This window comes from Natrix helvetica, assembly GCF_964273705.1.
Source record: "Natrix helvetica genome assembly, chromosome: 2".
NCBI classification, from domain to species: domain Eukaryota; kingdom Metazoa; phylum Chordata; class Lepidosauria; order Squamata; family Natricidae; genus Natrix; species Natrix helvetica.
The window spans coordinates 187607615-187633398 of NC_138552.1; the positions used below are offsets into that span (position 1 = coordinate 187607615).

Genomic DNA, 25784 nt, shown 5'->3' on the forward strand with positions numbered 1-25784 from the left:
CGCTACCGGTTCGGGCAAACAGGTCTGAACCAGCTTAATACCACCTCTGTACAGCATCTCAGCAGTTCTGAAATGAATTCTGTGAAGTATAAGTACCTTTCCAAAAGTTTACCGTTCTTTCCATGTTAAGGGGAATTGTGAAGATTCAGGGTTGTGAATGTTGTGAGTGCCCTTCCTTAATTAATTATGGGCATTTCTGTACTGTAGTATTTGCACCAGTTTTTTTTTAAAAAAACTTTCCAGTTCCTAAAGAACACTGCAGGGCTTACTTACAATAATTGTCCAAATGATGAGAACAGTGGTAATTGAGAGAAAAGAGCTGGGTGAGGTGAGTGTTCCCAACACTGGGGGAATAAACCTCCCAGAAGCTCATTAGAGATACTGTACACTTCAAGAAGAGAAGCGTAGCCTGCTGGGATTTCATATACAATGCAGTAAAGTCATCAATAAATCAGATTTTTTGATACAATAGTTATAAGAATAGATCTAGAGCTAACTCAGTCTGCTGCAAAGGTACATGTATATATGTACCTTTTATACAAGCAAACCTAACATTAGATGTAAGGAAACAGGCAGAAAGACGTTGGGTCTCCTAATCTTAGCTAGCGTATAACCTTTGTGAAAGCAGCAAAACACCCATTTCATTTTATTTTCAACGGAATTGGCTTTGCAGAATTCCTGATAGCCTTTCTTGTGTCACTGGTACTTTATAGTCCAACTGACCGATTATTGGCTTGTCCTCATACCAATATTGCTCCCACTCTGTATGGATTTTTTTTTTAAAAAGAAAGACTCTCATTGCTATGTTCTGTTTATAGTTCTGATATCCACAGTCAGTAATTTATATATATATTTGGGCATACCAGGGGTTGTAACACAAATACATACCTATTTCCCTGGCCTAGCTGATAAGGAAGAGAGCCTGTGGCTTAGTGGCAATTACATCGGCCTAATATGCAATACAGCCCTGGTTCGATTCCCAGTAAGGGTATGGCTAGCTGATGAGAGCTAAATAGCTTGAAATACCGTGTTTTCCCGAAAATAAGACATGCCCTGCTAATAAGCCCAATCGGGCTTTTCAGAGCATGCACCATAATAAGCCCTCCCCTGAAAATAAGCCCGCCCCAAATATTTAAGCGCATGCGCAACCAGTCCCCGCCATTAACACTGTACCACCTACCGGTACAGCTTCCGGGGCAAAAAGAGGGCTCGCCACAAAAACAGCAGCAGGCCAGCAATGTGATCACCCCCTCCTGCCTGTTCCTTCTCGTGTAAAAAAACACCACCCACCCCAATGGCAAAGGCAGCGTGCCTGGTTCCCTTCCTCGCATTCCTCGCCATTGTGCTCAGGGAAGCGGCTGGGGAAAAAAAACTTCTCACGAGTTCAATCAAACATCTTGAAATCGCGATAAGGTTTTTTTTTTAATGTCGAGGAATGCAACAAAGCTAGAAAGGTAAGAGGCGCGCCCCGTGGCCCAACACTGCCCACTTTGCCCCAATGGTAAAGGCAGCCTGCCTGGTTCCTTTCCCCGCCATCCCTTTAACGAGGGGCGGCAGTTGGGGGGGGAGAAGTGAGGCACGCCTCCTACCTTTCCAGCTCCGTCGTGTTCCTCGCCCTTTCACCCATTGAATCCCCTTGTAAAAAAACCTCATGAATTCAACTCGCGAGATTTTTTTTACAAGAGGATTCAATGAGCGAAAGGGCGAGGAACGCAACAGAGCTGTCAGTCTCTGGTAGCGCTAGGACATGCATCTCGCTTCTCCCCCCCACACCTCTCACCCCTCACTAAAGGGATGGCAGGAGAGGGAACCAGGCAGGCTGCCTTTACTGTTGGGGTGAGGTGGGCGGTGTTGGGCTGCGATGCGCACCTCTTTCCAGCTTCATCGCGTTCCTCGCCCTTTCGCCCATTGAATCCCCTTGTAAAAAAAATCTCATTAGTTCAACTTGCGAGGTTTTTTTACAAGGGGATTCAATGGGCGAAAGGGCGAGGAACGCGACGAAGCTGGAAAGATAAGAGGTGTACCTCACAGCCCAACACCGCCCACCTCGCCCCAATGATAAAGGCAGCCTGGCTGGTTCCCTTCCCCACCATCCCTTTAGTGAGGGGTGGCAGGTGGGGGGGGAGAAGCGAGACGCGTGTCCTAGCGCTACCAGAGACTGACAGCTCCGTCGCGTTCCTCGCCCTTTTGCCCATTGAATCCCCTTGTAAAAAAAATCTCATTAGTTCAACTTGCGAGGTTTTTTTACAAGGGGATTCAATGGGCGAAAGAGCGAGGAACGGAACGGAGCTGGAAAGATAAGAGGTGTACCTCACAGCCCAACACCGCCCACCTCGCCCCAATGATAAAGGCAGCTTGGCTGGTTCCCTTCCCCACCATCCCTTTAGTGAGGGGTGGCAGGTGTGGGGGGGAGAAGCGAGACACGTGTCCTAGCGCTACCAGAGACTGACAGCTCCATCGCGTTCCTCGCCCTTTCGCTCATTGAATCCCCTTGTAAAAAAAATCTCATTAGTTCAACTCGCGAGGTTTTTTTACAAGGGGATTCAATGGGCGAAAGAGCGAGGAACGGAACGGAGCTGGAAAGTTAAGAGGCATGCCTTGCTTCTCCCCCCCACCTGCCACCCTTCGTTAAAGGGATGGCGGGGAAGGGAACCAGTCAGACTGCCTTTACCATTGGGGCGAGGTGGGTGGTGTTGGGCCACGAGGCGTGCCTCTTAGCTTTCCAGCTCCGTCACATTCCTCGCCATTGTATTCAGGGAAGCCCTTGGTAAAAAAAAAAACTCGCAATTTCAAGATGTTTGATTGAACTCGCAAGAAGTTTTTTTTTTTAACCAGCCACTTCCCTGAGCACAATGGCGAGGAACGCGACGGAGCTGGAAAGGTAAAAGGCGCGCCTTGCTTCTCACCTGCCCCAGAAATAATAAGCCCTCCCCTATAATAAGCCCAAGGCCATATTTCGTGGGGCAAAAGAAAATAAGACCCTGTCTTATTTTTGGGGAAACACGGTAGATCTATATTAGTCTCCCTTTATTTATTTATCTGCACAAATACAACACAAATATAAAAAGGCAACATTAAAAATAAAAATATGGTTTTCTGCCTGGATGGTCCTCTGTAATGAGCCGAAGGACAGAAAGAGGGAGTAGTGAGCTCCCTCCCATATTTGGGCATACCAGGGGTTGTAACACAAATACACACACACACACACACATGATAATCCTATGGCTTGTTGTCCATATATTCTGGGTATTCCTCAGATTGGTGCCTTCTACCTGATGGACGGTATAATCTAACCTATCAGGAGGATACCGAGTTAGGGAAACGTAAAACAAATCCCAAGCAAATAAAAAGACTTAATTTCAGATAATGGTACTTTTGAGTGAGGAGATACAAATAACAGAGTTCTGACTCAGTGACAAGAAGACAGTAGACACCACTAGACATCTGTGGGACAGTTAGAAGATCTGCTGCTGCTGAATGACTAGGTGGTCCTAGCAGATACTGATAATACACTACTCTATTGGCCATGTTAGTGCTAATTGCTACCTTAATTCTTCCAAAAATCTACTGAAGTTTCTTGCTACCTATCTCATCCTTCGAACAACAGCTTGAATCAAACCTCTTGCTGTTCTCCATGTCACCTTAGTAGATATTCCCTAGCTCGTGATGGTGAACCTATGACACACGTGCCTGAGGTGGTACGCAGCACCCTGTGGGCACGTGAGCTGTCACCCTAATTCAGCTCTGCTGCGCATGCGCATGCACCTCCCACCGGCCAGCTGGTCTTCAGGGCTCTGCCGTGCGGGGGGCAGGGTGCATGAGGGTGGGTGCATATGCAGGTGCATGCATGAGGGCCACACGTGCATTGCATTTTGGGGGGTTGGGCAAATGCATGCTTTGGGCACTTGGTCCAGAAGAGGTTAGCTATCATTGCCCTAGCTTATTCATAGTTTGCTATTGTTGACAAAGAGATGTTAAACCATTATTATAAGCAATAGTATCTGTTATCAGGAAGAACCTATGGTAGGTATTCATTTTGAGAACAGCCAAATGGGAAATGTAAAACACGGCCTTGCTCTAAGACAGAGCAAGAGAAGGAATATTCTTAATTATGTTATGGATCATCTGCAAACTATGTTTAACTAACTAACTAAATATCATCCTGGAAGATCATGACTATGTTTACCTACAATACAAACGTTAAACTCTCGTGTTTTTCTTACCACAAAAATGACAGCCCATATGAAAAGTAACTCCTTTATCGTGTACATGAAACAGCATTGGACTATTGTTTTACAATATATGTCCATCTATCTGACAACAAAACAAGCTGTGAGCCAACAAGAGTATCCTATTTTGGTGGTGGTGGGGGGCATACTCAGCCTCGTAGTATTTGCTTGCTTTGCTGCAGACTTGGAATGTTGCTCAAGACAGAAGAAAAGCAAGAACCATGAAATACATTTTTTCCATTTGCAGTTTGTTGAAATGCAGCAGTGTGCCTGATCAACATGAGAAAGAGACCTTCAGAAGGAAAGGAAACACATTGGCTTGCTGCACCCCAAGACAAATTCTATTTGTGGCGGGAAGGGGAGAAGGGTGCACATGCCGTTCATCACCCAGAAGGGTAGCCAGGAAAACTCTGGCCATCAGCCAAGAGAATCATATACTATTTAGTCCATATGTGCTTCAGATGTGCGCTCCTAATGGAACAACCTGGAGAGTGGGCAGAGGTCCTATTGGAGGTGCGATATACTCCTCTTCTCTCAGCAAACGCAACAGAATGTTCTTTTTATTCCGAGGCCAATGGTAGACATGAGTATTCTGAAGCCAGGTAGGCACATGTTCCTGTGGAGAAGGAAAAGTCAAAAAGAGAGAGAAGAATGTGGGTAGGAAAGAAGAGAGAAAGAAACAATATATAATCCCTCCTGATTTTTGATAGCAGCTTTTGAGACATACTCACCATTAAAGTTAAAGACTCCATATTTGACATGAGTTTCCCCAGTCTTCCTCATATGTCTTTGCCAACAAACTAAGCAATTAATTAATTGCTGTGGATTTCTTTTCTGAACAATTTCAGTAATTCCTTGTGAAATCACTTGTATGAAGCATTTTCCCAGCATGTTTATTGCTTCTTACATCATTCATCTTTAATGTTCTATAAATCTGCATTCCGTAGTTATAATGTTGTGGTAGAGTCATGTAGCTTCCCTATAGCTCTGACAGCAAAGCTTTCGGAGGATCTTGACTAACCTACTCTAGATTATGGTAGTAACTTTTCCCAAGCCGATTAAGGAGAATTTATAAAGATGGTTCCTACATTTTCTTGTATGTGATATTACAAGAGGAATAGGAGGGCTTATTTTGTTATTTTCCTACCCTGTTTCCCTGAAAATAAGACCTCCCCAGGTAATAAGCCCAATCGGGCTTTTGAGCACCTGCGTTAAAATAAGGCCTCCCCCGAAAATACCCCCCCCTGAAAATATTGCAACACAGCAGCAGCCATGAGGTGACCACACTCGCTGCCTCCTGCACCTCAAAAATAATAAGATCTCCCTGAAAATAAGGCCAGGCCCTTATTTTGGGAGTCAAAAGAAAATAAGACCCTGTCTTATTTTCGGGGAAACATGGAAATATACAGATTTATAGATAAAACAGCCTATTTGAATATGATTATGAGTAGGATCACACCTCATGCTAAGTTATAACCAAACAAACAAGGATTCATGTTGTAACAAAGGAGAAATCTCAAAGGAAAAATGCAGCACCTAGAATCCTCCTCCCCTCAAAAAACCTTTTAAAATGTTCAAAATGAAACAACATCATTAGTATATCAGCTTCTCAAGAAGGTAACAAAATGTTAGCAGATAACAAAGAAAAGGCAAAACTAGTCAATTCCCATCTTGGCCATTTAAAAAAAAACACAATATGGGAGTATGTGTTTCACTGTGAAGAGCAAGGTCAAGGAACAGGTTTGTTTTCAACTGATACATTTTTTCTAGATTTTGAATCAATTCAAATCTCCAGGGTCAGATAAACGTCATCCTAGGGTACTGAAAGATTTGCTGATGATCTAATAGACTGTTCATAAAATGTGAAATTTGAGATAATGGGTAAAGTACCAAATGAAATTAGAATGAAAAATGTTTGATAATAATGCTGAAATTACAGAAGTCAACATGGATTTGTCAACTACACTGCATCACTAGAAGAATAGTTTCCAAATCACTGGAACTAATAGTTTATTTCATTATGCATTAATCAGACCCACCAGTTCTGGGCATTAGACTTTTAATCTGGATTCTTCTTAGATTAACTAGGAGGGATTCAGAAAAGACCAATGAAGTAGCATGGGAGTCTAGAAATGTAATCTGAACAAAAGGCATCACAAAGTAGAAGGCCAAGACTTGTTCATTATCATCGCAGACAGCAGGACAAGTAATAATTTAAAATTATAAGAATACAATAGTAGTCCAACATAAGAATTAAATACCTAGAGGGTTGATGGTCTCTGCGTCACTAGATGTGATAGATATTAGATAGCTACCTGTCACCAATGCTTTAATTTGAATTATTTCCAATTCTGCAGTTCTACACAATGAGATTCTGATCTACACAGTATGAGAACCTAGTTGGTGTGTAAATTTATTTGCATATTCTGCAGGACAGATTTTGGGTACAGACTGAGAGTAGAGGTATCGTTTTAATATAAATTATAATTCTGTTTTAAGAGTATTGCGAAACATTTCTCTAAATTGTTATATAAAATGCCAAAAGAATTTTCACTTCACATTCCCAAATATTTTTTTTAAATGTTATATATCTAATTTAAATTTTCATCGAGCACCAACATGGAATTATTCTGCCATTATTATTATTATTATTATTATTATTATTATTATTATTATTATTATTATTATTATTATTCATATTACCTTTTTTGCATTGGGAAAGAGCACAGGAATGAATCTAAAGTTCATGCTTCCTTGCTGTATAAATTCAATTTGCATCTGAAAACATACAAAAAGAATGAAAATTTGTCAACATTAATTTCAGACGTATGTGTTCTGATTTCTAATGTACAATGGCCTTCAGCTATAAACAGACTCATATCCCTACAGTAGCACACTGACACAATCAGATAGATTTATGTATGTTTTTCTTGGATTATGAGTTGCATAGAAATCAGAAGGGCAAAAGTAGGTTGTGATCCAATGTTAGGCACATCACATAAGTGCCCTGATCTGAGCAATATTGTTTTCCATTCTAGATTTTTAGAAGTAGGGGAGTCTGGGTGTACCAATAAAGGAGAATATTTGTAGCTAAGGGTTGAAAGAAGGGATCCCTGGTGCTCTCTGAGCTTGACTGCTTTCTTGCAGATGTTTTATTACCCAAACTAGGTAACATCAGTGCACTGATGATGTTACCTAGTTTGGATAATGAAACATCTGCAAAAAAATAACCAAGCTCAGAGAGCACTAAGGAGCCTAGGTGTTAATTACCCCTTATCACTGAGCAACAGATAAACGTGTGCAAGATGCATATGCTGTTCTGTGAGGTTTATTGCTGTGCATTTTTGTTGGAAGGTCCTTGTCTTGTATTTATACACCTGTTGAATGCTACTGCATATGGACAATTGAAAGCAGAATTGTATTTCATTTCTGGAAGCTTTTCAATTATATTGCAGGGCTTATTCACTTATGTCTGAATTTTTCCTTAAGTATGACAATAGTACTGAAAATATCAATTGGAGTTTAATCTGTAATGATCTTGCCTTAGAGATGGAGAGCAGATAGAGATTGGAATAGTCAGACATGTCCAGCTTTATCTCTGGCTGAAATATCCCAGCCATAACTTATCACCAGTCTGATTTAAGCATTCATATGCTGCTTTAGGTTTCAGAACATCAGCCATTTGCAAAACACTAAAAAGAGTAAAGGAAGTTGGGACAACACATTACAATGTTGGTAGCAGCCTTGTCACTACATCAAGGGCTAGGCCTCCTTGGGAGCCTAGAGAGAAAACACTAACTTCTATCAAAATCAGTGGAATGGGATCAAGACGTATGTGGCATTTGCTAAACTGTATGACTGAAATCTGTGTCAGAAAATATTCACTGCTAGGAAGGATCAAATAGCTTTTCCTCCCTTCTCTGCCTCTTTTCCCCACCACTGCCAAAGAAGGGAGCTTATCATTGCATGTCTAAAACACCGCCTTTCCTCCCGCTGCACGTATGGGTCTGCTCTCACTCTGTGATAAATCTGTTCTGTTGGAAGCTTTCTAGACAAGCCTGTTGTATAGCATTTCATTCCAAGCTGAAAGGCAGGAAGCTCTGTTGCAGTGTATTCAATCTGATCTAGGAAACCCTAGAGAGAATCCTCACACATGTTATCAAGCTGAGTCTCTGTGGCCATCGAGAAGCCGTAGGGAGACAAAGATCAAATGCGCAGAGAAAGAGATCACAGTAACTCAGGGGTGGATATGAAAGTGTAGCTAGAACAATTCCACAAAATACAATTCTGTTTGGGTTTTTTCAGTCTGCCATCAGTGGGCTCCAGTGTGGTGTGTGTGTGTGTGTGTGTGTGTGTGTGTAGCAGTTTTGTATGTTCCACATGTTCATGCAGGCATAAGGTATGTTCATATCATAGTCATGTGTGGCAAGGCACAATGATGTCAAGATGCAAATGCCATCACTTGCCTCCCTTGCTCCCCAATGGGTACCCATAGATCACATGGCAGAGATTTGAACAGAGCCTGAAAGGATTTAAACAGGTCTCAAAGCCACATATAATCAACTGCATTAACAGAACATGGAGTTGCCATGCCTTCTAAAAAGCACCGCAGAAAGCAAAGTTTTAAATACGAACAAAGCAGGGCTTAACCACAGCACAAACGTCAATTATTTGGCCAAAGAAGAAGAAGAAGCGGAAGACTTCCTTTTGAAATGGCAAGCACGTGTCCTCACTCACCATCCTGTGGATGTACTTAGTATGTAAACCATGTTCGTCCTTGTCCAGCTGGGATTCAGCCCCTTCAACATCCTGTTTGTATTTTGGACTGATTGCTATGATTATCATTACGGTCTTCTGTCAGAAAGAGAAACACTTTTATGAAATCATAAAATGCAGCACAGTTGGGCAAAAACAGCTGGGAAAGCTGCCAGCTGGGACTTTACGTGATCAGATGTTCCTTGGAAGCGTAAGGCAAGCCAGTTCCTTTTGGCAGTGAGACGGTACAGTATACATTGGAATTCCTCATACCAGATTTCCTGGATCTCCCATGAAGCACAGTTTAATTTAATGGAGAGAGAAAATATTTTTCAGCATTGGCCGTGCTGAATCACCAACTCAGCCTATTGAACATAATTAACACAAACACACACACAGAAACACACAAATGCATATTTATAATGTTGATTCTCACAGCTTGGAGTAGCTAAGAGGCTGTGGAAGAAATTAAACACCCTATTTTCAAGAGAAGCCACAAAATAAAAAACTTATTTTTAGGAGATAGATTTAAAAACAAACAAGCCATAATCACAAAGATCCTCTTTCCATAAAGGAGAATTCATACACGGTACTAATTCACACTGATTCATATACACTCTACTAATTCATACTGTGATTTTACAAATGCTTGTATCCTACCTGAAACCAGAAAGAGCACTGAAATTTATAGCAGGACTAGTGGACAAACTTTTCTGCTCGGTAGACCATGCTCTACTATATTATCATCTTCAATTGGCTGAAGGGTAGACGAGACAGTCATGTAATAGGGAGATGAAGCCAAAATTATCAGTTTGTTCTTTGGGGAAGCTACAGTATGTGCCACTTTTGTAGGGGTATGAAGCTTACTGGAAGTGTAGCACATGCTTCCTTTCGTTTATCACTGAACACTGGCAGAATATTGACTTGGGGGATTTACCAGCCACTTTGGCTTGCACATTGTTGGGGCTTAGGTACAAAGCTTTGGAAACCGCCTTTTATCTACATGATTTCCTTATCTAGTCTTGCATGAGTACTAAGCCAACATATGCAAACTTATCTGTCTAGCATGCTGTTTCTAGCAACCAAGAGATTTCTGGGTAGCATAATCTTTTTCTTTCCAAGCAAGACCTGTCTTATCTCATCAAATTATTAAAGTGAGCAGAACCTACGGCAGGCTCACATAATGAATTAAGCAAAAGTTAAATCTTATTTGGTAAACCAAGCCCCAATTGCCTGGGTTTACATGGCCTACCCATATGAATAACTACAGGTTAGTTCAACATGTAAATCACGTTCTCTTGGCAGTCCACTGCTGCTCATATGTTTCTTTGAACCTAATCCAAAATATACAGCATAGCTAATTGATGTACTTGATATATGTTTTTGTTCACTCTTTATCTCTCTCCCACCCTCCCCTCTCTCTCTTCTCACATACACATACATTCCTGTACATAACACAGACAAGATGGATAGCTCATTACTCAGAGAAAGATTCCTCAAAATGCTCAGCAAAGGAATATTACTGATAAAAAGAGAGCCAGGCTTTCTTCTCTCAGTTGCTTCCATTTTAAATTCGGGGAAAGGGGAGGGAGACAAGGCAGGAAAAACATTAATAATTAAGCCACAAACAGATTCCTATTTTAGTTCATTGTGCCTTAGGAAGAAACCTTAAGTATTCCATGCACAAAAAAAGTGCAAGATTCACATTTTATCTTTACTTACATCACTTAGATAACGTTCCATCCACTTGATAATATCAATTCCTCGGATGGTGTCCTCAAATATGTCAATCTGTTAAAAAATAAAAATATTAATATGATTTCTTTAGCTCTGGCTGCTCTCTAGGAGGCTACTTTAATCTTCATGCAACATTGGCATCCTTTCCAAACAGTTTGATTTAAGAAGCTTTCAATGCAAATATAGCTAGACCAACAATACTACTGTCCATTAAAAAAAAACTATGTTTAGTACAGCTTGGTAAAAATTGTGCAGTTCATATCACAGTGTAGAAATTGGTTAGATCAACTTGATTCATCCTGAAAAAAACCCCACTTGTGTGATAAGGCCTTGCCCACTTTGCACCTGTGCCATCCCCATGGTGACCTCATCTACCCCAAAAGTCACACTCACCTGTCATAACTCATGGTTTACAAACCACAGTGCTCGAATTCACACATTTTGCCAAAACTATGAGTGTCGTGTTAAAATACTGCATACTGTTTCGACCCAACCAGGATCTTTAGGAGTCCCAGAAAATGGCCTTCCTTTGGTCATGGACAGAAAAGGAAGCTCTTGTTAGAATGAGCCAAATTTGTTGCATCCATAGATTGCAAAATGCCATGCCAACTTCCGCCATTACACATCATGAATTCGTATCTACCATGTCAAGAGTATGTTTCACTCAGTCTTGGAGGAAGATGTTCATAAAGTTACTGCCACGGAAGAATAAAATATAAAGAGTAATTCTTGACATGAAAATAGGTCTGTTCCTACTAATATTGAAGTCAACCTCTCTGAATGTTGTTCACACATCAACATTCAACATCAACAGTGCTGCTGGAGACACCTTTTAGAAATAAGTTACAATTCTTATTTCTTACATCACTTTCAGGCAATACATTCACTTTAAATTCACATTTACATGCAGGCACATTACATGCAAGCACATTAAAAACAAACAATACCTCTTTGAATTTAGAATTGCCTCTCTTCAGATATTCACACTTTTTCTCTTTGCAGTGCAGCAGGCATCCAGAACAAAATACTTACCGCAGTCTGAAATCCATTCACAAATAAAAAGTTCACAAATTTCATGACCTCCACAGCTGCGTCCACGGAATAGGTTATAAAGACTTTACCTAGGAGAAGTACAATTATCAATAAATAAAACAGGTGTGTTTGGTGAAACAAAAGAGTTCTGAATTCTAAAAAATTCACAGAGGCAGCCTACCATGAGTAAGCTGCAAGACGATATGCTGCAGAGCAGGTGGCAGGTGTGGCCAAGAGGCCCTTTGTACATCTAGTGCCATCAATTTCATCCTTCCTGGACCCGGAGATTCTCCAAACAGTCGCTAATGCCTTGGCCACCTCACAAGTGGACTATTGTAATGCATTCTACACAGGGTTGACCTTGAAGGCTACTTAGAAGGTACAGCTGGCCTAGCATGCAGCGGTACAGACAGCCATGGGTAGACTGCATTATGCCATTGTGACCTTACTGCTCCATGAGTTTTTTGTCTTACCCATTGGCTTCTGGGTGCAATTCATGGTGCTGGCACACACATGCGCAGTGGCCAGCTAGTCTTCCGGTTACTGGTGTGCATGCATGTGTGATGATCAGTTGGCTGGTGTGCAGGCTCATGCACGCTCACACTGGAAAACGGAAGACCAGCTCTTCCAGTTTTCAGCACTGCCGCATGCATGAAGGTCAGCTGATCGTCGTACGCGCATGCATGCCAGAAACCCAGAAAAGGAATGGGCAACACCGTGCCGTGCCAGGTGACATGGTGCCATAGGTTCGCCATCACTGGTTTATACATTTGTCTTCTTGCATCTTATAATTTACATTTGGTGCTGTTCTTGTTTTTTAACTGTAGGCTGCCGGAATCATCCTGTGTTTTTAATCCTGTTCTTTGAGTGTTTCTCTTTTCATTTTGCAAGCACAAAGAGACACCCAGAGCCATGTGCTGAATAGGCTAGCTACAGTATATAAATCAGAAAGATTTATAGGAAAGTCTTTCAAGCTTTTTGCTAATATAGCTCTACAAATCTCTCAATCAGTAGAAGAACTCAATAATGCAAAAATGGTATTTGATACATATTATGGGGGTGGGGGGGAGGAGCGATGATCCTTACTTATTTCCAGCAAGTAAATACAGACAAACAACTAACTAAAAACTAACAAAAAAACTAATAAAACTAACAAACAAGAAAGAGCAGAAACTTACGTAGCTCTTCAGGCAAATTGCTGGTCCTCAGTGTCCCTCTGGCTGCAGAATTAGTAAGGGGCCTTGGGATAGCCCCAGGGGTGGGCATGCTGCCAGACTGAGCCATGGAATCAAAAGGAAATCTCTCTACGCCCTCATGGGCACTGTATATTTTGAATGGTGCGTTACTCTCAAGCATCTGATTCTGAAACTGGTTACTGAGGAGAGAAAGAAAAACCACTGTAAATTCTGAAAATGTTCAAATCTCATGATTCTGAGTACATGTTCGGGGTCCTTTCTTAATGATAAAGGCATAACGATTCTCTGTATTCAGAAAAAGCTGGGAAAAACTGCATTTATAGGCCAGGGAAGATTAAGGACCCCACCCAAAAGCTTATTTTGTTCTAAAGTGAAAAAAAAATGAATCAAGCTTTCTCCTATTTGTTGAAACAGAATTGGGGCAGATTCAATTTAAACCAGTCTGCCACCATTTGTAATTGGGGCCTGCCAGGACTGAAGATGCTCAGGGAGGGTGCAAGACTGCAAGCAGAAGTCCTAATGACTTCAACAGAGTTTATTGCTCAGAACAAGGATCTTGAAGTATACTTTCCATACGCCAAGTGTATCCAAGCTCTTGAAAAGACCATCAGGATTTTAAAAGAAGCCTGCCACTGGCATTTTTACTTTTTTGATTTCAATTATTTCTTTTGTTTATTATCTTAAAATTTTTAAAGAAATCCTGAAGCATTTGATAGGAATCCGAGATCTCCTCTTCCTGTGGGATAAAAACAGTTCTGCAATTTCAATCAATCCCGAAGTCAGGGTTACTGTAGCCGCTAATCCTTTGTGAAGTGGGAATTGTAAATCATTTCAAAACTCAATTACGGTTTGGAGCAGGAAACACATGTATATTAGTCACTATCTGCCCTGCATGGCCTCATTTGTTTCAAACAGACTTTGTTCCTTGGAGAAGCAGTAGTATACAAAATGTGGGCACGCAGACATAACCTCTTACTATGCAAGACGAACGGTCTATGTTGAAGGACAATGTTTACATTGTCTAGTTGCAAATTGTGCAACCTGCAGTTGTCAGTGGTCATGTGGCCTTCAAACTAGTTTCATGGGAGATGACAAGATGGTATGTGTAATCCTACATTACTACAAACTCCACCCACTTTCAATTCCAAGTCCTCCCACCGTCTGGTTGTTATGACTGGTTGTCGGATGCGATTAATTTACTGAGTCTTCATAATTTAGTTACTAGATAGAGGCTAGCTCTGGGTGAATAATCCAAAGAGGCAGGAGAAGAGAAAGCACTACATCTAGAGAACCTGGAAGCTAACAAGGAGAAAGACATGAAATGACTGAACCTGGAACAGAAACAAAGCACATAAGAATTATTTGGTTTCCCTGCTGGAGATCAGAGAGGCCTGTGAGAAGCAGCAGAGATTCATATCAATACAAGGCAATTCAGCCTGGGAAGACCATTCCATTTGCCTCAGTGAAATGACTAGGGAGGTTTTAAATTACTTTAGGCTCATATACATTTTGTAGATGACCTCACAGCAATAAATTACTATACTCTTGAGGTGAGAAGTTTAGAGAAAGACGCAAAAAGGTTTGCAGTTTCACTCAGAACCTTTAGATCACGGGTGTCAAACTCCATTGTGTCACTTAATGTATTGTGACTCTTTGGCCTTTGCAGAGCCGGGGAGGGTGTGGCCTGCGTGTGACGCACCCGGCCGATTTGACACCCCTAATGCACTAATGTAATTTCTCCACTAATGACTTACTGTGTCTTGAAGAATCAAAAGTTGTGTCAAAATAACAGCAATGACAGTCTTTATATCTGATTAATCATGGCCAAATGAAGACTTCATTTAAACAATGAAAGGGCCAAATGCACTTTATTTAATTATTGTAAGTGAATTTGTACTTTTGCCCACATCTAGTATTCTGTTTTACTCTAAGTCAGTAAATTTAAGCTTGTCTGAATCTGAAGCAGCCATTCTTCATACATTTGGAATAAATAATGACTAAGTTAGGCAGTAGTTTTAAATTCCGGTTCGCAGTAACTATAAATGGAACCTCTTTGTATATACCCAGCCTCAGGTGAGCCATCAGCCTTGATTATAGGAGCAAATGAGATGGCAGGTGTGTTGATATTATCCAGGCAAAGGTTAGCATGCAGTTCATATACACAGGATGCTAAAATAATCATCATTAGCTGTGCTTGCAAAAAATAAAATAAGCTCCAAGGTTGGAAAATACTTACTGAAATCTCTGAAGTCCTTCGGAAGAACTTTCCCCCTGAGGCAGCCTTTCTTCATTACACTTGGGTCCATGTGGACTAGAATAATGCGGGATTATTTGCTGCGCTGGGCGGGTGACTCTTGCACAAGGGCCAGGAAGAGGAAGTTGCACTTGAGGTGAACGTGCAAAATGTTGGTAGGGGGTTTGCCCATCTAAACATAACAGAAAATAAAAATTCAGGCCATTGTATAAGTGAGACTCCTTTCCATAACAGGTAAATAGATGGTATAGGGCCAGCAATGGCAGACCTTTTTTAGCTTGCGTGCCATAAACGGGGGGAGCGCAGGGGGGTCATGCGTGGGTGTGCTGCACCCATAATGCAATGCACGACCCTCCCAGTGTGCATGTGCGCATGACAGGCGTTCCCCCCATTTTTTTGCATGCTTTTTTTTGCCCTCCCGATGCTCCAGAGGCTTTATAGGAGCCTGGGGAGGTGAAAACAGCTTCCCCCACCCCCCTGGAGGCCCTCCAGAGGCTTCAGGAGCTTCCCTGAAGCCTCCGGAGCGCATAAAAATGGCTGTATGGGCAAACCGGAAGTTAGGGAACAGACTTCCAGTTTGCTTGTAGGGCTGTTTTTAGTCCTCCGGAGCCTTCAGGTTCCTTCAGGAGGCTTCCCGGAAGGCTCCAGAGGACTAAAAATGACCCTACGAGCAAACCGGGACTGAAAAATGTCTTTAAAAAAATGCCTCACATGCCCTGACAAATGGCTCCACGTGCCACCTGTGGCACGCGTGCCATAGGTTCACCATCTTGGGTATAGGCAGTCCTCAATTTACAACAGTTCATTTAGTGACTGTTTGAAGTTACAACAGCAAAAAATGATATGATCATTTCTCACACATACGATTGTTGTGGCATCCCTATGGTCATGTGATCAAAATTCAGACTGATTCACATTTATGATAGTTACAGTGCCCTGGGGTCAAGCAATCACCTTTTGCAAACTTCTGAGAAGCAAAATCAACGGAAAAACTAGATTCCCTTAACAAACATGTTACTAACATAGTAATTGTGGTGATTCACTTAACAAATGTGGTAAGACAGGTCATAAAAAGGGGCAAAATTCACTTAAAAAGATCTCAGTAACAGAAATTTTGGTCGTAAATCAAGGACGACCTGTACGATGGCATGATCAAACTGGATGCATTCCTTGCACCAAGGCATGGTTTTATTTATTCACATTTTATTGACTAAACCCCACATGAAAGTCACTAAGGCTGCACATGGCTCAAAAACAATTCGGAAGAAGTGCTTGGGATTCCTGCAAGCACAGCATCCCTTTGCTATTCATTAAATTACGCCTAGCATAAAATATAGTAATGTCACACATTAAGATTTTCTTAATTGTAGCTTATCTGGGTTGGCTGGAATCACTTGATTAAGGATGCAGTAATGAATTCATACAACATATGAAACCAAACCCCAATAAATTACAACATTACACTTTAGTATGACAAAAACCCAGCCAATAAGGACAACCATTTTACAAAAATACAGTAAATGCATGTGTAGCAGGGGAAACACCATTTATGACCAATGAGCTTACATGGATTCTGGCAGTACATATTCTGATTGTAGTATCTTGGATGCCATTGAGCTTGTGGCGAATTATAAAGATGGGGCATCTGTGGAAATAAAGGGTATGACTGGGAGTCCATCTGTGCATATTCTCTGGACTTCAGAGACTTTGGAAGGTCTTGTAGGTTCAAAACAGAAGTAAAGGACAATGGAAACTCAGGTTGTCCAATGCCCAGAGGATCCTGAGGTTGAGAATCATATCCTGCATCTTCTGTCCTTAGGTCTACTGGCACCCTATTATCGTGCTGCCAGTTGGGCTTTACATTTTCCTGATTTTCACCAAATGAATGCTGGGATATTTCAGATGAACTTCTTTGCAAACTACTAGAATTGTGCCCAATGTCAAGAGAATCAGCCGATGGTTGAGACCTCAAGAGCTGGTTTGTTTTGTGTTGAGGCAAATGATTACATTCTGAACAATCTGTTGAATTGCTGGATGGGCTAGGAAATTGTCCTCTTCTAGAATCATAGGTGTCTTCTGGAAGACTATGGCCATAGGTTTCCAGTATGCTATTATTATAATTGACACGGTCAAGGTGGTTATAGAATCCTAGTTGTCCATTTATCGGATGAGATGTTGGTGGTGCGTAAGATCCCATAGACATTGAGTTATTTATAACATCTACAGAAGGGTTCGAAGCCTCTTTCCGCGAATGTTCTGGAAATGGAGACCAATCAATAGTTTCATCCACTTCAACTGGAATACTTCGACTCATTGTAGCGCCTAAAGTGAGGGGGGGGGAATATACAGTATAAAAAGGGTTTATTATTTACTCTGCATAAAAGTACTTTGTATCTAATTCAGATATGGTCCCAGCAATAAAATGGGAAATCTGGGACATGGAAGCAATACATCTGGAAGAATATAACATCCTTCCATTCCCCACTATCCTGTCAGCTTCTACTGAAGAAGCTTCTTGAATGAGAAGCGAAATGTCTTCAAAAGAAAAAACAAGAAAGTCCAGGTGCCTCCTGAAAAAGCACCTCGAATTGAGAATGACTGAGAATCTCTACAGAATCTGGAAAATGTGGTAAAGTTGGAATTGGCTGAATGTCAGGGTTCCAAATAGCATCCGAAATGAAATCAGAGTCCGAGGCAAAGGATTCCTCAAAGTTCCAATTTATTAACAGAGCCATGTTGGCACATCTGGGAAAACCCGAATCTAAAAGATTCCCGGTTTTCCCACCCAGTTGAAAGTTCAAGATCCTGCCCCAACATCCACAAGTTCATCACATGGTCAATCTCCCATTGCCATGAAGACAGATTCCTCCCATCCAGGTGCAGAGACAAAAACGACCTTAAGTTTCTAAGAAGAATATGATTATGGCTACATATCACCCAACTCCTTATAATCCCCCCTCCCATTTTTCCACACTAGAAAGTAGACAGTAGAAAGTGTAGCAGGCCTGAAGTCCAAAAGAAAAGATGGCTTGTAGGTATGACACTGAATTGTATTACATAATTGGGCATCTTATGGTAATACTTTAAAAAGATGATTGACTTGGCCAATGCTTGCCTAGATGCCTGAAAGAATTTAGATTGTCATAGTTAGAGCTTTGATTGTTTCCTTCACCATAGTTCTTTATTCCACCCAATCCTTAGGACCTAGTCAGTGGACCAGTGGAGAGGACTGAGCTGTCAAAACCTTCCTGCAAGGTTTTTGAGAGGCTGAAATTTTCTGACGCATTTCACATAATTCATCCGGTTCAAGATTAGACAACTATGATCTGTTTTATCATCAGTGGTTCAGTCTGAATAAAAGACTCTGCAAAGTGACAAAACACTAACCTTGTAAGGATGTCATTTCAATATCCTGTAGGAAATCTATGGAAATAAGTACCAAGTGCAAATGGTAGCTAAGGGTGAGGAGTGGGGGGAGGAAGAGAAAATTTAAATCACAACATAAATAAACAATTAGGGTCATCATTCACAGAATAGATAAGAAAAAGATTTATTTCCATAAAAATAAGCTCGTTCCCAATTTCCACTCATTGAAATAGCTAAAAGAGGAGATATGGGATCTCATTTAAGCAATGCCTTACTGCTTTTGATTAATTGTATCATGCTCTGAGATCTATTGATGTAGCTTGTGTGATATTCAAATAAACAAGTAATCAACACATTTTAAAACACTTTTCCTCACCTTAGAGTTCTTCAGATGTTTGGGAACCACAACAGGAAGAGGAAGGAATATGGGGTACGCTCCCTGTCTTGAGTTACCTATAAAGTAATAAAGACAGGGTAAGAATACAATAAACAAGCTTCATCAGCTCATTTTCAATCAACAAAATGCTTTTATGGAGACATTAAAAATAACATATATTCTTTGAGTTGTTCTTTTGGTAGGCCTGGACAGCAATATACGTAGGGCATTGCAGGCCAAAGCAACTAGACGCAGGGACAGTTTTTTTTCCCTTCAAGCCATCACTGCTGAACACTGAGAGCTTCTGCACTGGAGACAAATTCTTTTTGTGTCTGATAATCACACTTTGTCAAATACAGTATTCAATTCAATTGTATCTAAGCTTGTTGTGATGTCTGGCTAAAACATTCATCATCAAGTTCCCAACTTCAAAATTGCACATGCGTTTTTAAAATCAGAGTCAGTAGACTTCTATAGCCGTGATGGTGAACCTATGGCACACATGCCAGAGGTGGCACGCAGATCCCTCTCTATGGGCACACACGCCATCACCAGCTGCTCTTCTGGTTTCCTGTGTGCATGTCTTCGCGAGCATCAGATTGCCGGAAAATGGCCTAAAAATGGCCCCCAAAATGCCCTAAAACCAGGTTGTTTTGGGGGTGTTTTCCAGCCTTTTTTGGGCCATTTTTCGGCCCAGAAAATGGCCTGAAAACAACCAAAAACTGGCCTGAAAACAGGCATATACGCGCCAGCCAGCTGATCTTTGGGTTTCTGGTGCACTGGCATGCACACATGTTCCGGTTTCGGCACTTGGGGCAAAAAAGGTTCACCATCGCTGCTCTATAGTATCATAAAAATCAATGAGGTATATGCTTTGAGATGCAATGGGAGCTCCTACTTTCAGTTTCCTAAATGTATTTTAAAAAGCAACTGCATGATCCCTGATTCACACAGGACTGTATGCAGGCTGGAGAATTCTAGGAATTGAAGTCCACACATTTAAAGTTTCCAAGATTGAAAAAGTCTGCACTAGACCAACTGGTTCCTTTCCCCACTCACTCCCACCACACAGAAGCTGCCATTAGCGAGAGAAAGGAAGTCTTCAGGCTTAGGATCCTAATAAATGGAGTGTGAGTTTCTCCATTCTGACCTGTGCAGCTCTCTGGTCCAAAAATCAATGCATTTCATTTGAGGAAGCACATGTTCTTCATGGTTAATTTTCTTGCCAAGTTTGGAAGAATAACAATGAGTTCCAGTAGAGCTGACTTCAAGTATTTCTTCAAACCTTGCTTCAGTTGCATAAAGGGAAAAATTCAATAATGAACTGAAACAACTCCAAATTATTATTTTTTATTTTTTGCAGAAGAAAAGCAGCTGAGAATGATTTTAAGACAGCAAGAGTTCTATACATTTTAATATCAAATCACTTCCACAATTCCAGAAAAAATACTTAAAATGTATTTGTTTCAACAGGGGTAAGGGTCACCCCTTCAACGAAACTTCATAAGAAATAAGCTGAATCAGAAAACTATTCTGAGTCTCTGAAGTATCAGGTTCAATCTCATCCTGACCCAAACAGTTGCAGCATTTAAAAATATATAAAGGAAAAAAAGCAAATTTCTCTCTATTGTATTGTCACTTTCTCATTTCCACTCCTTCAGTCATCCTATAATCCAATTCCTACAACATTAAACAGAAATGAAAAATACAATAGACATGCGTCTATCAAGTCCACAGATATCTAGTGTTGACATATACAGTAATCCCAAAAGTTGGGCTTACATCTATATGGACTGTAAAATTGCAACATCTGAGCAAGGAAGCAATGTTACTCTGTAGTACAGTGGTTCTCAACCTGTGGGTCGGGACCCCTTTGGGGGTCGAACAACCCTTCCACAGGGTCGCCTAAGACCATCGGAAAATTGCAAAATTACAGTTACAAAGTAGCAACGAAAATAATTTTATGGTTGGGGGTCACCACAACATGAGGAACTGTATTAAAGGGTCCAGGCATTGGGAAGGTTGAGAACCACTGCTGTAGTATTTAGGAATACTTTACATTTCGTTTTTCCTTTCCTTGTCTAGAATTATCCAACTCAAGAATCTTTTGGTAGACAATCCTGAAGGCCTTCCACAAACTGAGGGGCAAAAAATCTCACCCCCTTACAAGCAAAAACACCCAGCTGTGGAATCTATGCATCCTGCATCTGCCCTGTGAGTATGGCTGAAGGCAGATGAAACTCCAGGGATGGGGGGAAGTGTTTCCGTTTGGCTCAGATACCAGCAGACAGCAGCAGTGTACACATTTAAATGATTGCTGGATAATGAATCCAATCAGGCTGTCAAGTGGGAAAGGGGAGAGGAGTCAAATAAGATAATTTGTTTGGGTAATTTGCCCTGAACGAGTCCATATTAAGTTTGTAATTCATATCTAATCATGGCCAGCATTTTGGAAGGAAGAAGGGGGGGGGGGACCAGAATCCCTTCTGCTCCAACTATTTGTGCATTTCTTAAGACAATTTGAACCTCATTAAAATCTCTGTACTTTCCCTTTTAAAGGCATGCGTCAGCCTATGAAATCTCCAAAGAACAAGGCTGACTAAACTCCCTCTGTTTTTGATTAAATCTTTTCTGACAGTCGAGAAGAAGAATGTGGAGTAACACATGGCAAGCTAGGTAGATTCCAGCTTCAAAGGCCATGCTGTTAGCTGAAAGAAACAGCTAGGAAATAGGAAACAGGGAGGGGGTTGGGGGTTAGACCGTAGAGCCAGCCTGAGCATGTAACAGCATTGAGAGAGAAATGCAATTCGGTTTACTTTTTTCAGCAAAAGCATTCTTCCTAAATTAGGATATGAAAAGAGACCCACAGCCTAACTGACGCTCCCTTTTCCCTCATTTTAATTGCAACTATTGTACTATCAATTTGGGATTTTTCACATAAGTAGATGATAGTTCTAAACATGAAGAGAGAAGGAGTGGGATACAGAATTGCCTTAAAGTGGTGCATAGCTGATCAGAAACAGGGCTGGAAAATTCATACTGAGGCACCACCACGTCTGCTCCTGATATCCATCAATATAGGGACCCGTCTAATAGGGGGAGACCACTGGGGACTTACTTCTTAGCTAACAAACCAGGGCTTGGCTTCCTTTTCTGTTTAAGTGGTAAAAGAAGATATGAATAGAAAACCTTGCACACCTCACTAAAACAGGCAGTTCACTGTTTTCTGTTCAGGCAATATATGTAGGCACTAAGAATTTTCTTGGAGTTGGATGATCTTAACAAATCCAACAAATAAATAAATCCCAACCATGATATATTTACATTCTCAAAATGTCACCAGCCTCTCAAGGAGATAACGTTGCAAGTTCATTTTTTTGAGTAGTACTTTGGCAACAAATCAGAGAAGAAACATAATCTACTCTACGTGTATCCTTAGGAGGGTTATTTCACACATTAAAAACAGCTTTGCATATTAATCCCCTCGTAGAAGAGAAGCAGGTTGGGGGACAGAGCCTCCTAGAGAAAATCTATCCAGGGGCCGCTAAGAGTTTGACCCCGGCTTAATGGCACATAATCAATCAAACTTAGACAACTCCGGGCCAACTCCATGGAAGCTACAAGAGGCAAAGCCATTGCAGTTGGGCCTCCCAGCCATTTTTTTAGTTGACAATTTATTTCAGTTCACAGATTTATTGGCAACAGAATCACGGTTTCTGCATTTTCAAAGTGCTCTTATGGCCTGAGATAATTCACGGCGGAGCCCAAGGTCTCACTCCCAACTAGCCTGCTGCAGCGGGAGTAAATCAGGAGTCGGGAAGGGAAATGAGGCCCCATCTGAGAAAAACAAGAGCAGCAGTGGCAAAAGTGGGCCAACAGCGACAGCCAAATAGGAAAAGGACTCACCTTTTAGACCCCAAAGGGGATCAGCAGGGCAGGGCAGACCACCTGGCCGCCTGGTGTCCTCTGTCCTCCTCTTCTCCCCCCAGATTGTCCCTCCTTGAGGTTCTCCTGGCTTCTTCCCTCCTCCCTTGCTCTGCCAGGTAAGTTGCCGAACAGGCTCCGCACCAGGAAGTAGATGCGTGTATGCAAATCGCGGAAATAAAGCAGAGTCGGACGGCTCATTTTGAAAAAAGGCAAGAGGGCTGTCAGGGGAGAGGAGAGGAAGTGCGACTGATAACACCGGAGGAGGAAGCGTTTGACTAGAGAGGGTGGCTCAGGCGGCGAGGTTGGGTCCCTTGGCTTTCAAGCTGGAGAAAGGGGACCCGGAGCGGGGCGTCCAGATTTCAATTCGGCAATCGACACGCCGCCCTTTAGGAACAAGAGCCGGGAAAAGTTCACGGGGTGCCCGTTTAATCCTTCTACTGTGCAACTTTAACGACCGACACGAGGCTTTTCTCATCGGGGATCGGACAGAGGTTAAAATTGGTAATAGGCACTGGTCGGCATTTTTTTTGGCGACGTTGCAGTCTGTCGTCATGAAAAAAAAATGCCATCAAAAAGCAAAGGATTTCATTTATTTAGCTTGTCAAACATGTAAAAGATAACCGGTATTAAGTATAAGCGTAAATATGAAGACAGTAAATGGGTAGGAATAAATGGAGACAGTAGGATAGGGACGGTAGGCACGCTGGTGCGCTTATGCACGAAAGCGACGTTTCTCAGGAAATAACCTCATGATACATTCTTGCACTGAACCTTTCATAGACAGTCAACATATGTAAATTATTCATGCTCTAATAAGAGGGTAAATTTGAAAGATAGGGATTGGATGGAAATGAGGGGAGGGCTTTCCCCTTTTGACTCTAGAAGGCAGTGCTCATCTCTGTTTCTCAGCTGAGGGGGCCAGCTGAAGACATTTGTTGTCTGAAGACATTTCTGTGGTCATGTGGCCAGCATGACTATGCCAAGGAGCACAGAATGCTGTTACCTTCCAACCAATGTGGTACTTTTTTTAATCTACTCATTATCTATCTATTTATCTACTCACATTTGCATGCTTTCTAACTTCTATATCGGCAGGAGCAGGGGCAAGTAACGGGAGCTGACCCCATTGCACAGTGCTTGGGTCTCAAACCCAGGGTGTTAGCTTTCCAGCTGACAAGCTCAGTGTCTTTAACCACTGAGCCATCACGCCGCCGCCGTCCTCACAAGAGATAGTAAGCCATATTATTTGATTTTGGCTTATAATTCCAGCCAATTATAGTTCCTAAATTACACATGGTTCCTAAACTATCCTGGCAATACTAGTCCAAATAATGTTTGTGGAAAATAATTTCCATTAATCTTGGTGAGCTTCCTGCCTCAAGTAACGATTTTACTCATAAGGCTGAAAGAATGGGTTTTTCTATAGAAGTAGTACTTAGGAACTTTTATATACTTAGGAACTATATATACTTAGTATATACAGTATTTGGTCATTTCTTTATTGTTTCACTACAAATAAAAATAACAACACCCACCCACCTCTTGGCCTCTTTTCTAGGTTTCCAGAAAAGCTAAATTATCCTTTCAAGGGATAAATCCCTCCACCAGGTTTGTTCTGCTCCATGATACAAACAAAAGAATAAACACAATCAGTTGATTTATAAGCAATTTCCAATTAATTCTCTCTTAATGATAAAAACCCCTCTTGCTATTTATTAAAGTTTTCCCCACAGCAATACATATCTCTTTAATTAAGATCAGCAATGAACTAATGCTTTCCTTATTCCCTGTTGCTTTCAATTAGTCATTCATTGATCATTATCCCGAAGACACATGGCAATTTACAGAAGAAGAACAAACATTGGATAGATTCCTTAGAAATTATGCTTCAGGAGATATAATGGGGAAAGAGGTAATAGGGAAGGCATTGCAAGGAAAAACTACTTGCTTCATACAGTCCTAAGACAAAACCATAGCAGCATTTAATAACACTGTAGAGTTTACTCAATGAGACATGCCTTGCTTTTATAGAAAAGCGAGCTTCTCTCAACAGATCCTTTTTTTGAATTGGGAGTCACTGGCATGAAGGATGGTAAAGGATAAGATGTTTTACATGGTAATAATGCTGTCCCTTCTGAAGCGCCAATCAACATCCTGGGAATTTCTCATGTTTGACTGCAGAAATGTGCTGTTCTTACAAATAGGAGGTTGTATATTTAGTCCCCTTTCATAATGAGGAAATATTTCAAAATATTTCTTTTTTTAAATCTTTATGTATTTATTGAATTTATTTGCCATCCATCTTGTAATGAAGTAACTCTGGATGGCTTCCAGCATTAAAGCATTAAAGCATTAAAACCCTAACAAATAATGCATACTTTATTTTCTGTTGGACAATTCAGACATTTGAAGTTCAGATAATAAACCTCTTTCCTTACTGCTGTTGAAGCTGCATTCAACAACGGACAAAGGTCACAGAGTAAGCAGAATCACAGATATGATCCTTCCCTTTGCTCAGTTACACAGTGACTATGTTGCCATGACTTACTGATGGCAAAAGAGCCAGTCACATTTTTATCTATTTTGTGGTGCAAACCTAGCCTGAATGATCATTGTTCAGTGATTTGTACAAGTAATTGTGCTGAGTAAACTTGATTAAGTTAATCCTGAGTAAGCATACTAAAATAACACAGATAAAAAGAAAAAAGACACTTGTATCATGGCATATTTCTTCCCCGGCTTCTGCAAGGTTCTTTTCATCTGTTTTGTAGGATTTTTTTTAATGCTTTTTAAAAAATAAAACAGAACAAAGGGAAAAAACCTGCTCTTCAGGTATTAGACAGAACATCAATAGCCTACTTGGCAGATTGGGAGAAAACTGGTCTGGTTGAGACCTCTTTGGGAAGAATGCG

The 25784-nt window shown here is 41.2% G+C and overlaps 1 protein-coding gene across 5 annotated transcripts; it reads right to left on the reverse strand.

Moving 5' to 3' along the window:
* Nucleotides 1–4243: 4243 nt before the first annotated feature.
* On the reverse strand, nucleotides 4244–23113 carry TRAF3IP2 (TRAF3 interacting protein 2). Of its 5 annotated transcripts, XM_081945860.1 has the most exons (12): nucleotides 22852–23110; nucleotides 20096–20234; nucleotides 18946–19022; nucleotides 18591–18626; nucleotides 16770–17525; nucleotides 15186–15375; nucleotides 12932–13128; nucleotides 11754–11842; nucleotides 10707–10775; nucleotides 8967–9083; nucleotides 6933–7007; nucleotides 4244–4845 (listed from the first exon to the last, which is right to left on the reverse strand). In XM_081945860.1, exons 4-12 carry the CDS (start codon nucleotides 18604–18606, stop codon nucleotides 4687–4689), a joined length of 1668 nt encoding a protein of 555 aa, XP_081801986.1. In that variant the 5' UTR covers nucleotides 18607–18626; nucleotides 18946–19022; nucleotides 20096–20234; nucleotides 22852–23110; the 3' UTR covers nucleotides 4244–4686. The 5 variants fall into 5 exon arrangements, with proteins under 5 accessions (XP_081801986.1, XP_081801987.1, XP_081801985.1 ...); XM_081945861.1 differs by lacking the exon at nucleotides 20096–20234 and having other exon boundaries at nucleotides 8967–9080; nucleotides 22852–23113; XM_081945859.1 differs by lacking the exon at nucleotides 20096–20234.
* Between the last annotated feature and the right edge of the window lie 2671 nt (nucleotides 23114–25784).